Source organism: Mya arenaria, chromosome 4, assembly GCF_026914265.1.
Source record: "Mya arenaria isolate MELC-2E11 chromosome 4, ASM2691426v1".
NCBI lineage: Eukaryota > Metazoa > Mollusca > Bivalvia > Myida > Myidae > Mya > Mya arenaria.
In genome coordinates, this window is record NC_069125.1 from 79,271,095 (window position 1) to 79,283,674 (window position 12,580).

General features: G+C 38.4%; 2 protein-coding genes across 2 annotated transcripts; one reads left to right on the plus strand and one right to left on the minus strand.

Annotated features, from left to right (window-relative positions):
• Positions 1-411: 411 nt before the first annotated feature.
• LOC128232671 (RING finger protein 215-like) lies at positions 412-8,880 on the minus strand. The gene is made up of 10 exons (XM_052946367.1): positions 8,584-8,880; positions 8,216-8,347; positions 6,354-6,425; positions 6,054-6,139; positions 5,863-5,923; positions 5,513-5,635; positions 5,082-5,195; positions 4,463-4,579; positions 4,141-4,243; positions 412-3,284 (listed from the first exon to the last, which is right to left on the minus strand). Exons 1-10 carry the CDS (start codon positions 8,830-8,832, stop codon positions 3,268-3,270), a joined length of 1,074 nt encoding a protein of 357 aa, XP_052802327.1. The 5' UTR covers positions 8,833-8,880; the 3' UTR covers positions 412-3,267.
• A 1,712-nt stretch (positions 8,881-10,592) lies between these two features.
• LOC128231105 (F-box only protein 39-like) lies at positions 10,593-12,550 on the plus strand. The gene is made up of 3 exons (XM_052943525.1): positions 10,593-11,577; positions 11,751-11,912; positions 12,399-12,550. The coding sequence occupies exons 1-3, from the start codon at positions 10,593-10,595 to the stop codon at positions 12,548-12,550; spliced, it is 1,299 nt and encodes a 432-aa protein (XP_052799485.1).
• The last annotated feature ends 30 nt before the right edge of the window (positions 12,551-12,580 follow it).

A 12,580-nucleotide genomic window follows, 5' to 3' on the forward strand; every position in this document is an offset into this window, starting at 1 on the left:
ATATTTTAGGGCAAGATATGCACCCAAATTGTTCTTTTATCAAATTCATGAAAAAATGGCTAACATTGCCATTTCTCATCCTCTAAAACTATTTGTTACCAAGCATTTGCAAATATTTTGGTGAAATATAACATATTGTGCATAAAGTTGCTTTCTATAAGGCTCATATTTTATCATAACTGACTTCAGGCACAACAAAAATGTATTTCCCATCTTTTGTAAATTTGTCGGGCTGAAAGTCCCTTTAATACTAAGATACCTGAACAGTTGTAAACTACACTGCAGTATCCATCCATACAAATAGTACAGCATTGAGGTCAGGGCAATGACTGCATTTGCCTTAGCACATCTCAACACTTCAACGATCATCAACTATAACAGAACTCGCTTATGATATCAAGTATAACAAAACAGGTATGACAATTTTTATTCATGGAACACAAATATTTAACAACAAAATGTAAAAACAAACATAAAAATGAGGCAATAAAAGATATATTCTGTCAAGGGCAGTATCAACAAAGACCTTGGAACGGTTGATCCCGAATTGACCAAAGACCTTGGAATGGTTCATCCCGAATTGACCAAAGACCTTGGAATGGTTCATCCCGAATTGACCAAAGACCTTGGAATGGTTCATCCCGAATTGACCAAAGACCTTGGAATGGTTCATCCCGAATTGACCAAAGACCTTGGAATGGTTGATCCCGAATTGACCAAAGACCTTGGAATGGTTGATCCCGAATTGACCAAAGACCTTGGAATGGTTGATCCCGAATTGACCAAAGACCTTGGAATGGTTGATCCCGAATTGACCAAAGACCTTGGAATGGTTCATCCCGAATTGACCAAAGACCTTGGAACGGTTCATCCAGAATTGACCAAAGACCTTTGAACGGTTCATCCAGAATTGGCCAAAGACCTTGGAACGGTTCATCCAGAATTGACCAAAGACCTTGGAAAGGTTCATCCAGAATTGACCAAAGACCTTGGAACAGTTCATCCAGAGTTGAAGGAGGGATTTTGAACCTTATCTACCAGACTGTTTCAACAGTGGTACTACAATGTTGGAAATTTCTCCTAGGCTAGTAAGATCCTTGATAAAACCACCACAAGACTTCTAGACATATATAAATTTAACGTAACCAGAGGTATTGTGGATTGAATTACATTTAAAACTAGAAATGTGTCCATAGGACACGGATGCCCCCACTTCGATTTTTTGTCACAGAAAATAAGCCTTAATAATTATATAGGATAATCTGCACATATAGGATACTAAAGCATAATGGATATATGCTCCTGAAAATGTGTGTAAAGTTGTGAAAAGTTTGGTACGTACGTAAGGACAAGGGCAAATCCTTTTCAAAAATTAGATCGGATAAGATATTTTTTAAGTATTGTTGGGAAATAAAGGGCCCTAACTCCTAAATGATTAAAGCGATTTCCATGGCTATCGAACTTGATCAAGATATTATGGTCACAATCATGTATGTAAAGTTTGGTGAGGATTGGACACATACTTTTCAAGAATTAGATTGGAAACATATATTTTTGAAGTATTTTTGGCAAAAAAGGGCCGTAACTCCTAAATGACTAAAGCGATTTCCATGACTATCGAACTTGATCAAGATATTATGGTCACAAACATGTGTTTAAAGTTTGGTGAGGATTGGACAAACAGTTTTCAAGAATTAGATCGGAAACAATCTTCGGGACGTATTTTTCAAGTCTTGTTTTGCAAATAAAGGGCCGTAACTCCTAAATGACAAAAGCGATTTCCATGGCTAAGGAACTTGATCAAGATATTATGGTCACAAACATGTGTTTAAAGTTTGGTGAGGATTGGACAAACGGTTTTCAAGAATTAGATCGGAAACAATCTTCGGGACGTACGTACATACAGACAGACAGACGTACGTACGGACAAGGGCAACCCTATATGCCGCCACTTTGTGGGGGCATAAAAAGGGGGATATAAAATCGCAGTTTTTTTTTCTCATAATATAATTGCTAAAATGCTGTAGTAATAAAAAGTATACAAGTTCATGTATGTTTGGTTTACGGGTACATGTACCACTGTTTGCCAATGAACTAAGCATATCACGGTTTTGAAGCATACAGAATGATTGTAGCTTTTGCTCCGCACAAATTCACCATGTTGATTTAATATAAAGTGATACATCTATAATCAGTCAACCGACTCGACACACGAGGAAATTGACGGCGTTTTTTGTTGCATATTCTTTTACTTATCACTAGGAAATAACTACGGAAGAGGCGGGCTCATATCCTCGCACAGCATACACACATGTTCAGTGTGCAAATGTTTCACTTCAATCAGCCAATTAAATTGTCTCAAGAATGATGCATTGACTAACTCAAATGTATAAAGGTATTAAACTGAGTGTTTGAAGTGGCTGTTATGAAGGTACAAACAAACTAGCTCTTCAGTACACAGCGGCCTTGTTACCATGCTGTTTTCAACTGACTGATGACCATGTTTTTGGAGACATAGGGTTAACTTGGAAACAAAGTGTATAAAATAATCAGTATATCGGAAATATTTAAATCACTATAATACATGTATTTGTACTTACGTGTCTTGTTTTAACAACAAGATTTTAAAAGGAAGAAAACCTGCTTTATAGAGTTTTTATAGCAGTTATTGTTCATCTCAAAATACTGAAATTATACATGAACTTGAAACTTCTGACAACGAAATCCTATTTAACATAGCACCATGTATAAAAAAGTTCTAACAGTCACCAATTAACAAATATCTTTTAACGTTTAACATGCTAAATAACAAGGGGAGAATCTGAAAACAGTCTTATCAACAATTAAATGAACACAACCATTTTGTTTCTCCCCCTTCAAGATTTACATCAAGAAATAAAATTAAGTAATAGAACAATAACTGTAATCTTATGTTGAAAAGATCTGAGATTCAAATTAAAATTTTAAGGGAAATGTTTTGTATTCTATCTGAAAAACAGAATATCATGCCCATTATGATATCAGACAGCAACAATATAAAACGATCAAAATTGACATAATAATAAAGATATACCACAAAATTGAAAGCTTAACAAAGGTGTTTATGTACTAGCACTTGACTAAGACTATGTAGAATAATATTTCTTCAACAGAATTCATATGATCAATTCAAGGCTTGTTTTAAATAGCACTTGATTGGTCCACTGTATGCTGGGTATTTCCTGTCTGTTCTAACCAAGATGGGAGGCAGAGTCAGTCATGTTCTGGTCAACTTTCAAGTTTTTCTGAAATACACACATCCTCAGTGATGCTCAGATATTCTAAATCCAATATTTTATTCCTCCCTTTCAAATTTACATGTACATGTTGAAAATTGTTGTTTTCATAGTTGTATAACATGCATTTTAAAATTTGTAAAAAGTAAATCTGTTAATATTTTTGGTTGACTGGTTACCTTTTTTTTACATTGAATAGTTATCTATGTTCTACGTTGACCGGTTACCTTTATTCTACATTGAATGGTTACCTATGTTCTACATTGACCGGTTACCTATATTTTACATTGAATGGTTACCTATAATTAACATTGAATGGTTACCTATATTTTACATTGAATGGTTACCTATATTTAACATTGACTGGTTACCTATATTCTACATTGACTGGTTACCTATATTCTACATTGACTGGTAACCTATATTCTACATTAACTGGTTACCTATTTTATACATTTACCAGTAACCAATATTTAACATTGACTGGTTACCTATATTCTACATTGACTGGTTACCTATATTCTACATTGACTGGTAACCTATATTCTACATTAACTGGTTACCTATTTTATACATTTACCAGTAACCAATATTTTACATTGAATGGTTACCTTTATTTTACATTGACTGGTTACCTATATTCTACATTGACTGGTTACCTATATTCTACATTGAATGGTTACCTATAGTCTACATTGACTGGTTACCTATATTGTACATTGAATGTTTACCAATATTCTGCATTGACTGGTTACCTATATTCTATATTGACCAGTTACCTATGTTCTATATTGACCAGCTTCCCATATTCACATTGACCCGTTACCTGTGTATAGGTAACCTATATTCTACATTCACTAGTTACCTATAATGTTGAGTTTACACAGGGGGCATGTATGGTTCCTCACCAACCAGGGGTCAACACACTTGGTGTGGAAGAAGTGGCTGCACGGCAGAACACGCAGTTTCTGAAAAAAGAAAAGTATTTCAAAAATTTGTTTTATTATAGTGATTATTATAAACATAATAAACATAACAATTTGACATATTGAAACAGTAAATGAGTATAAAAATAAATAAATAAAACTGTATCATAGTCTTATCATTGTGCATTTAATAAAATCATCCAGATTGTATCTGCAAAATGTCTGGTTTAACTTGAGTAAAAGCATCACATGTGTGAATACCTGTTTGAGGTAAAACTTCTCCAGACATATTGCACACGAATCGTTGGTCCCCTCCTTAGTATATCTTTTTATCTTCATCACAGCCAGGGCTCTGTACGCTAACTCTCGCAATGTTTCCTGGATGTACATGATATAGCCAGGTTACAGAACAAAAGGAGTTTTACAGCCCACAGTTAGGCTTGTTCTAAAATCAGGAGATTTCAATCGTTTAGCCCTGCTCTACTATACAAGCATGTGTTCTTGAGCCTCTATGATTACTCGTTTCATGTGATCATAAGAGAAGTCGCACAACAATGAGGTTGTACCATATTTGGAGAAGTTGTTCCATATATGCTACATAGTTGAACATTCCCGGAGATAAGCATAGCTGCATACTATATTTGAATCATGATTTTTAAAGTTTAGAACATGTAAAAAATGTTAAGCAATACAATACATGTGGGAAAAGTATTTCTTCATTATGATACAAGTTTGGTGTCAGTACAACAACTTCTGAACCCTATTCATTTTAACAGTTCAGTTTTGAATGAGTTCAGTATTATAATGCCAGCAAATATTATGATAACAAAATAGTTTAATAAGATTTTCTGCCTAAATGGAATCACTATTGCAGACGTACATCTATATAGTCTGGGTTTTCCCAGGCCTGTTCCCGCCGTGTCCTTATATAGTGGATCATCATCAGCACCAACACCGCTGTGTAGAAATAGTTCCAGAAATGCTCTACATCTACCTGCAAAACCAATTTGAGATTTTTCATTTGGCCTTTCAAGAAATTAATCCTTTTATAAATTGATAGAAATAGTTGAAATTGTGCAGAATTAACTATTTAAACACAGTAAATAAATAATGTGTACTCAAGTATCTTCGATATAATTTGCAGCATTTTAAGACTGGCTTTTCTGTGGGGTGAAAGGCAAAATGTTCCAATCTGCTTCTTAATTTAATGTCACTTAAAACCTTTTCACTTTCAGTTCTTGTTATGGACTTTTCCCATCTAACCAGACTTGTTCTGCTGTCCATGTTTAGTTTGTATTACACTAGACATACCTTGCCATCCTTGTTCCTAGGAGCCTCGTGCTGTCCCATACAGACAACTCCGTCCCATTCATGGTAACTCCGCCCGCTATACCGGCCACACGTACCCCACAACGTCACAGTTGTATAATACTTCTACAAGGACATTAATCATACAATAACTTTTGTACATTATAATAAATTACCATACATTGATGTTCTATTTTCAAACTATTTCCAGATATAAAAATTTCAATGACATATTCTTTGGAAGAAAAATATTTTTTAGTGAAAATTAATAGAAATCATGTTTATAATTCAAAAGACATATATATAAGTTCTGGTCCAGTCTGCATCTTCTTACTATGGAATTTTAACGTTACCTGAGAATCTGCTATATTTTGAGAAATGTTGTACAAAAATCTTGCTTTCATCTTCATTTTGCTGCAAAACAAAGAAAACAGCATTACTCATTATCAGTACAGTCTACTTATACCATTTCTAGCAAGCAAACTGGACATGGGAACACCTTTCAGCAAAACAATAAACACACTTTAAGTAAAAGATACATTACCTTTTGAGTAAATGCAATATGTTGGTGATGTTTTCTGCAATATCCACCAGGACCACAGGCTTTGAGAACAGCTGGCTCACATCAATCTGTGAGAGAATATACTGGTAACTTGGATGTGACCCATGACTTGTTTAGAATAATAATAGCATCAAAGCGATAAACCGAAATACAGAATGTTTCATTTATCAAAAAATGAATTACCAAAGTCTCTAAATGAAAAATGTTGCCATTTAAATACCTTTATTTTTAAAAGAGGCTGAAATTTTAAAATCATTAAGAAAAACTGTAAGTGATACATACTTCTTTTATAAATTTTGGATTCATGGCTAGTATTATGATTGCTGACGCTCCAAAAAACAGGGCCTTCTTCATCTGAAATGTATACAATATAAGATGTCTAAATTAATCAAAACATCGAAAAATACTATACAGATTTAAAAATCATCATTTTATATAAATTAACATTTGACAATAGTTTGCCTACTGAGAATGAGGATGTAACTCTCTCTTTGACTTTGTAAGTGGTATTTAGGGGCTTTATCAGGAATACTCAGCACTCAAGAGAGTGATATGTAGAGGCTTAAAAAAAACATTTTCGCAATCACTCAGAAATTCTTTGAGTCAGAATAGTTTAATATTATTTGTTATCCAGGAATCTGGTAAAAAAAATAAGGTAAATGTTGTATGCCGGCCAAAGGAGGAGTAAGGGTATGCATTCACAGGGAGAAGCAAGGGTTGGCAAGCCAAAGGAGGGGCAAGGGTAGGCAAGTCAAAGAGGAGCACAGGTAGGCACTCCCAGGGAGCAGCAAGGGTAGGCAAGTCAAGGAGGAGGACATGGAGGCACTCCCAGGGAGCAGCAAAGGTAGGCAAGTCAAGGAGGAGGACAGGGAGGCACTCCAGGGAGGAGCAAGGAAGGCACTCCCAGGGAGGAGCAAGGGTAGGCGAGTCAAGGGAGGAGCATGGGTAGGCAAGTCAAGGGAGGAGCAAGGGTAGGCAAGTCAAGGGAGGAGCAAGGGTAGGCAAGTCAAGTGAGGAGCAAGGGTAGGCAAGTCCAGGGAGGAGCATGGGTAGGCAAGTCCAGGGAGGAGCAAGGGTAGGCACTCCCATGGAGGAGCAAGGGTAGGCAAGTCCAAGGAGGAGCAAGGGTAGGCCAGTCAAGGGACGAGCAAGGGTAGGCAAGTCCAGGGAGGAGCATGGGTAGGCAAGTCCAGGGAGGAGCAAGGGTAGGTAAGTCAAGGGACGAGCACAGGTAGGCAAGTCAAGGGAGGAGCAAGGATAGGCAAGCCAAGGGAGGAGCAACGGTAGGCAAACCCAGGGAGGAGCAAGGGTAGGTAAGCCAAGTGAGGAGCAAGGGTATGCAAGCCCAGGGAGGAGCAAGGGTAGGCACTCCCAGGGAGCGGCAAGGGTAGGCACTCCCAGGCAGGAGCAAGGGTATGCAACCCCAGTCAGGAGCAGGGTATGCAATCGCAGGCAGGAGCAAGGGTATGCAACCCCAGTCAGGAGCAAGGGTACGCAATCGCAGCCAGGAGCAGAGGTAGGCAATCCCATGGAGGAGTAAGGCTAGGCAATCCCGGGGAGAAGTAAGGGTTTGCAATCCCAGGGAGAAGTAAGGGTTTGTAATCCCAGGGAGCACAATGGTATGCAATCACAGGTAAAAGCAAAGGTAGGCAATCCCAGGGAGCAGCAAGGGTTTGCAATCCCAGGGAGGAGCATGTGTAGGCAAGTCAAGGGAGGGGCATGGGTAGGCAAGTCAAGGGAGAAGTTAGGGTTTGGCACCCCAGGGAGGAGCAAGGGTTTGCAATCACAGGGAGAGCAAGGGTATGCAAGCAAATCAGGGGCATGTGTATGCAAGCAAAGCAGGGGCAATATTAAACGAGCCAAACGCGTAGCAAGGGTATGCAAACCAAGGAAGGAGATGAAGTGTGCAAGCCAAGGAGCTGAGCAAGGGTATACACACCAAGGGAGGAGCAAGGGTACGCAAGCTGAAGGAGGAGCAAGGGCACACAAGCCGAAGGAGGAGCAAGGATACGCAAGCTAAGGAGGAACATCGTTATACCATATAGATTGCTAATATGTGGTGATTCAATGATATTTTAACTTTGATCAGAAAAAATACTATGTTTGATGTATTTTGAGCCACATTGTACTGATATCATCCATACCCTGTCCATGACACCCGGACACTCGCCTGCAGTTACTGTGCAGACACTCAGATCTGTGTAGTTAAGAACAGCGACCCATCCACTAGGGAGTCGTGCCACACTGCTCTCATCTTCAATGCAGTTGCAGGGGAGCTACATGGACAAATCATTCAAAATAAAGTGTAATAGTATTCATTCCATCTTTTCAATATTTTACCAGTGTGTTCTCATTGAAATTAAGATTATAACAGAAATTTGAGCCAGATGGGTTCAGTTCAGCCCAATTAACGTTTAGGTAATTGTTCATGCTATTGTCAATTAATTAGTAGTTACAATTTACATGCATGTTTGTTTAAAACATTTTAGTTTTTGCATTGAATACGTTATACCAGATGAAGCCTTCCATCAACGTTGTCCTCACGTCCTACATCAAGCAATTTACCCCAAAACCTCCCATCAATATCCTTTATTTTGGTCGTTCCGCTCGAATGATCACCAGCTGTCAAACGTTTATTAGATGTTTTCTCTAATTTACCGACTTCAATGAGCGTCACTCTTTCATTTTTAGTAAAGGCTGGTATGACCAGCATAAAATACAATAACGAAACAAAGCAATAATTCCGACGAAACGAAAACATTATGGAATAAATTGCTTGCACCTACGAAGTTCATACTTTAGTTGCCATATTGCGTAAAAAAATGTATAATTGGTATTTGTAAACACCGTACATTTCCCGTACTCTAACTCGAACACATTATATCAATAGTAAAATACTAATAAGTCAGATTCATACAATGATTATATTTAATTACATTCAAGTTTTACACAGATAAAAATGGAAAACATTTTAAATTTTAATAACCACTGTACTATTATTATGTTATTTGTGTTTGAAAAAATCGGAATTAATTAATCTTTATTTGAATTAACAACCTATACCGGGTTTCCGTGATTTTCTGCTTCATGTATTTTGTGATTTACATGTCATAGTTTAAATGACCCATGATTGTAATAAAACTTTATCTTATCTTATCTGATAGTATCTTATCATATTTGATCTCTGAAGTAAATAAGCCTTCAGCATGAAATACCACAACTGAGGTCACGATTCTTTATAAAAAAAAATAATATTTTAATGGTATACACATTGATAATATACAAAACAAATCTTTATAAATAAAAACTATGATATAATATAAAACATATGCTGATAATTATAAAATGAATGTGCAAATACATGTGCATGTGTCCCGGGCCACCTCATCACGGTAAAATTGACGATACGGAAAGGTGAATACGACACTCATTTTGTATATGCATAACTGAAAACCTTCGCTATAAGTCATGTATGTAGATTATAATTAGATAAGGTTTTGTCATATTTATAATTACTGCTTAATGGATAAATAATGGAGGATTGTGACCCAAAACACAATATGCACGCACGTACGCGCGCGCGCACACACACACACGCGCTTACGCACGCACGCACGCAAGCACTACATAATATACATACATTGTTCTCGAAGAACCCCAAATCCCCTGTATCAAATTAAACGTAAATTATAAAATATAAAATGCACGTACTGGTGACACGTAAACGTGATAACATTATGTGCAACATAAACACACACCAAGGCGGTTTCAAAGGCGGTTTGGGTTACAATATGACTTCTTATATTCTCTTTCACATCTGAGCATATGTTTACCTCGGAATGAAGTTTGAGCCCTTCTTGTCCTGCAGTGCGAATGTTGACGAGGCTTGCATGTAATGCGGGGTGCCTTTCTGAACATCTGTGATAGGTTGTTTATATATTATGGAAACCTGTTTTTATCATTGACTGTATACAAATCTATCGTTATTCCAAAAGTTATATATGTAATTCTTCTCTCCGAGTTCTTGACAATGTCTACAACGAATTTATTTCAATAAGGTCGAAATATCTTACAGATTTTGTGGCAAAATTATACAAAGTCTATCCAAACCAGCCTAACATGGTACATGGTGGATTCGTGCATGCGTGAAATACATATTTATACACTTTTTTTTGCTTAAAAATGATAAAAATGACATTTAATAGTCGTTTTTAAGAAAAACGCGCCAAATTGTATGCGCACGTAACGCCATTTCGGAAATGACGTCGTTGAAATTGTGTCCCAGTCCTGTGCACGCTGAAGTTTGATTTGGAATTGAGAATGAACTAAAATTTCAATACAGGATTTTAATGAGATAGCATATTTGACGTCGTCACATTACGGCGCGTCATGACGTAACCGTAGTTAAAGTATGACGAATTATTTCTGACGTCGCTGACATAGCAACGGCGCGGAAGACATAGCAAAAGTTTAGTAGTGACAATTGATTTCATAAAAAAAGATAGATAAAATTGAATAAAAATGAGAACAAACAATCAGCCGAAATGGGTTAACTTGCCCGATGTTGTTCTTATCGAAATGTTTAAATTGTTGAGTGACGCAGATCGTTTACGCGCCTCCCAGGTCTGTAAAAGCTGGTCTCTGGCCTTTTCCACGCCGTGCCTGTGGCGGTCCCGCTCGTTTGAGCTGGGTGGATATCGCGCCCAGATTAACGGCAACAAGGCCAGCCAGTTTGCGGAGGGCTTTGGAAGCTACCTACGAAATCTTTCCATTAGCTGCAGCCATCCGTCCTATTATACATGCAAACTTTTCCAGAAGTCCATTGATCAGCTATTTTCCACGCTTAAAGAAGCCGAAACGCAGCTTATCGAGTTTGAAATGTGTCGCCTGGAACTTGAAAGGTACTGGAAATATGACACCCCGAAAGAAAAGCTCGTTGGCCTTTTCGCCAAGTTCCTAAAGACCCAGCGACGCATCAAGTGTTTCGACATGTCAACGGCGCAGCTGCCAGCATACGGCGGGTGCCGAGTGCTTGACGCCGTGGCGTTCCAGTCGGGGTCCTCCGTCCAGGACATGATCATAGAGGACTTCTTCCACTCCCGCCTCGTACTTCACTCAGTAAAGAAGTTCCACAAAACCATCGGGAAGTTCACCAACCTGAAATACTTGGCGCTCAACTACAACTGCCTCTCAGACTCAATACTTGAGATCTTTGCGAAATCGTTGGAAGGGAAGTTAACCTTCCTGAACATCAAAGTCTTCCGGTACGACCCTCACCTGCACAGGATATCCGGTTTAGCATGGAAACGCCTAGCACGTGCGTGCCCGCAGATGCGCGTGTCGTTCTGGATTGAGAGTATCGGACTGCACAACGAGATCGCACCAATTTTGGTCAAGGAGGCTCCGGTCAAGGACGTGCATGTGTGGACTGGATATGACGACGACTCGGACTGGCGGCTGGCAGATACCGTCAACCACATCGCAGAGTCGTACACCAGCACTTTAGGTATGAAAACAAAAATAGAAGTAACATATTTGTATACTAATGGTGATGGTAGTAGCGGATTTGTTGTTGAATATACTAGTAAGTTCACAACTACATCATACAAGTATCCATATTCCCTTATAGTTATATTAGTTCAATCAATTACAGCAGTAATACAAGTCTTGTATTTGCAGAGACTGTGTCGTTCGAGCTGGACAACACAGGGGAGATCGTGGACGAGGCGCTGCTGGCGCTAGTGGTCCGCTGCAAGCGGCTCCGGGAGCTAAACGTGAACGCCATGATCGCCGTGCAAACCGTGGAAGAGCTCTGCGAGATGGTTCGACACAGGAAGATCGGTGAGGCGCTCTAGGCTTCTACACTGTCGTATTTAGTCATAGGATGTAAACCATGTTAAAGTTCCTTCTTTGTCAAGATCAGATTAGAACCCTTTTTGCCTGCAGTATGTGAATACAAAATTGATGTTGGCTGTGCTTTACTAACATATGTCGCCAACCTTATTTTTGGAATACTTAATATTCACCTCAGTGCACATATAGCTTACATGTATAACCTATTTCCGTACTGCAGATCTGAGAATGCTGCACGTGACCTTTTGTGGCGTGGCGGGTCAGCTGATCCCCGAGGACGACCTTAAGGTCATGCGGGCGCACTACGGCGACATCTTCAAGGAAATGGACGTGGACTTCCAACTCTACAGATTTGACTTTTAGCAATCATGATGCGAACTCACAAAAGGTCACATGCAACATATCTTCTATTTTCTATAAAAAAATAACATTTAAAACCAAAATGAAGTTAATTTTACTATTTTGTTATTGTAGATTTGACGTTGTTACATTTGACCTGTTGTGGCCTGCAAAATGAAGAATGGAAGCTTCTAGCATCTCTTGCAGACATTCACGCGCAAACTTTCAAAGAAATGAACATCAACTTCAACCTTACTTGTGATTTATACATCATAGATCCAGCATAAAATATACGATATTTTAGTAAACTCGTTCTT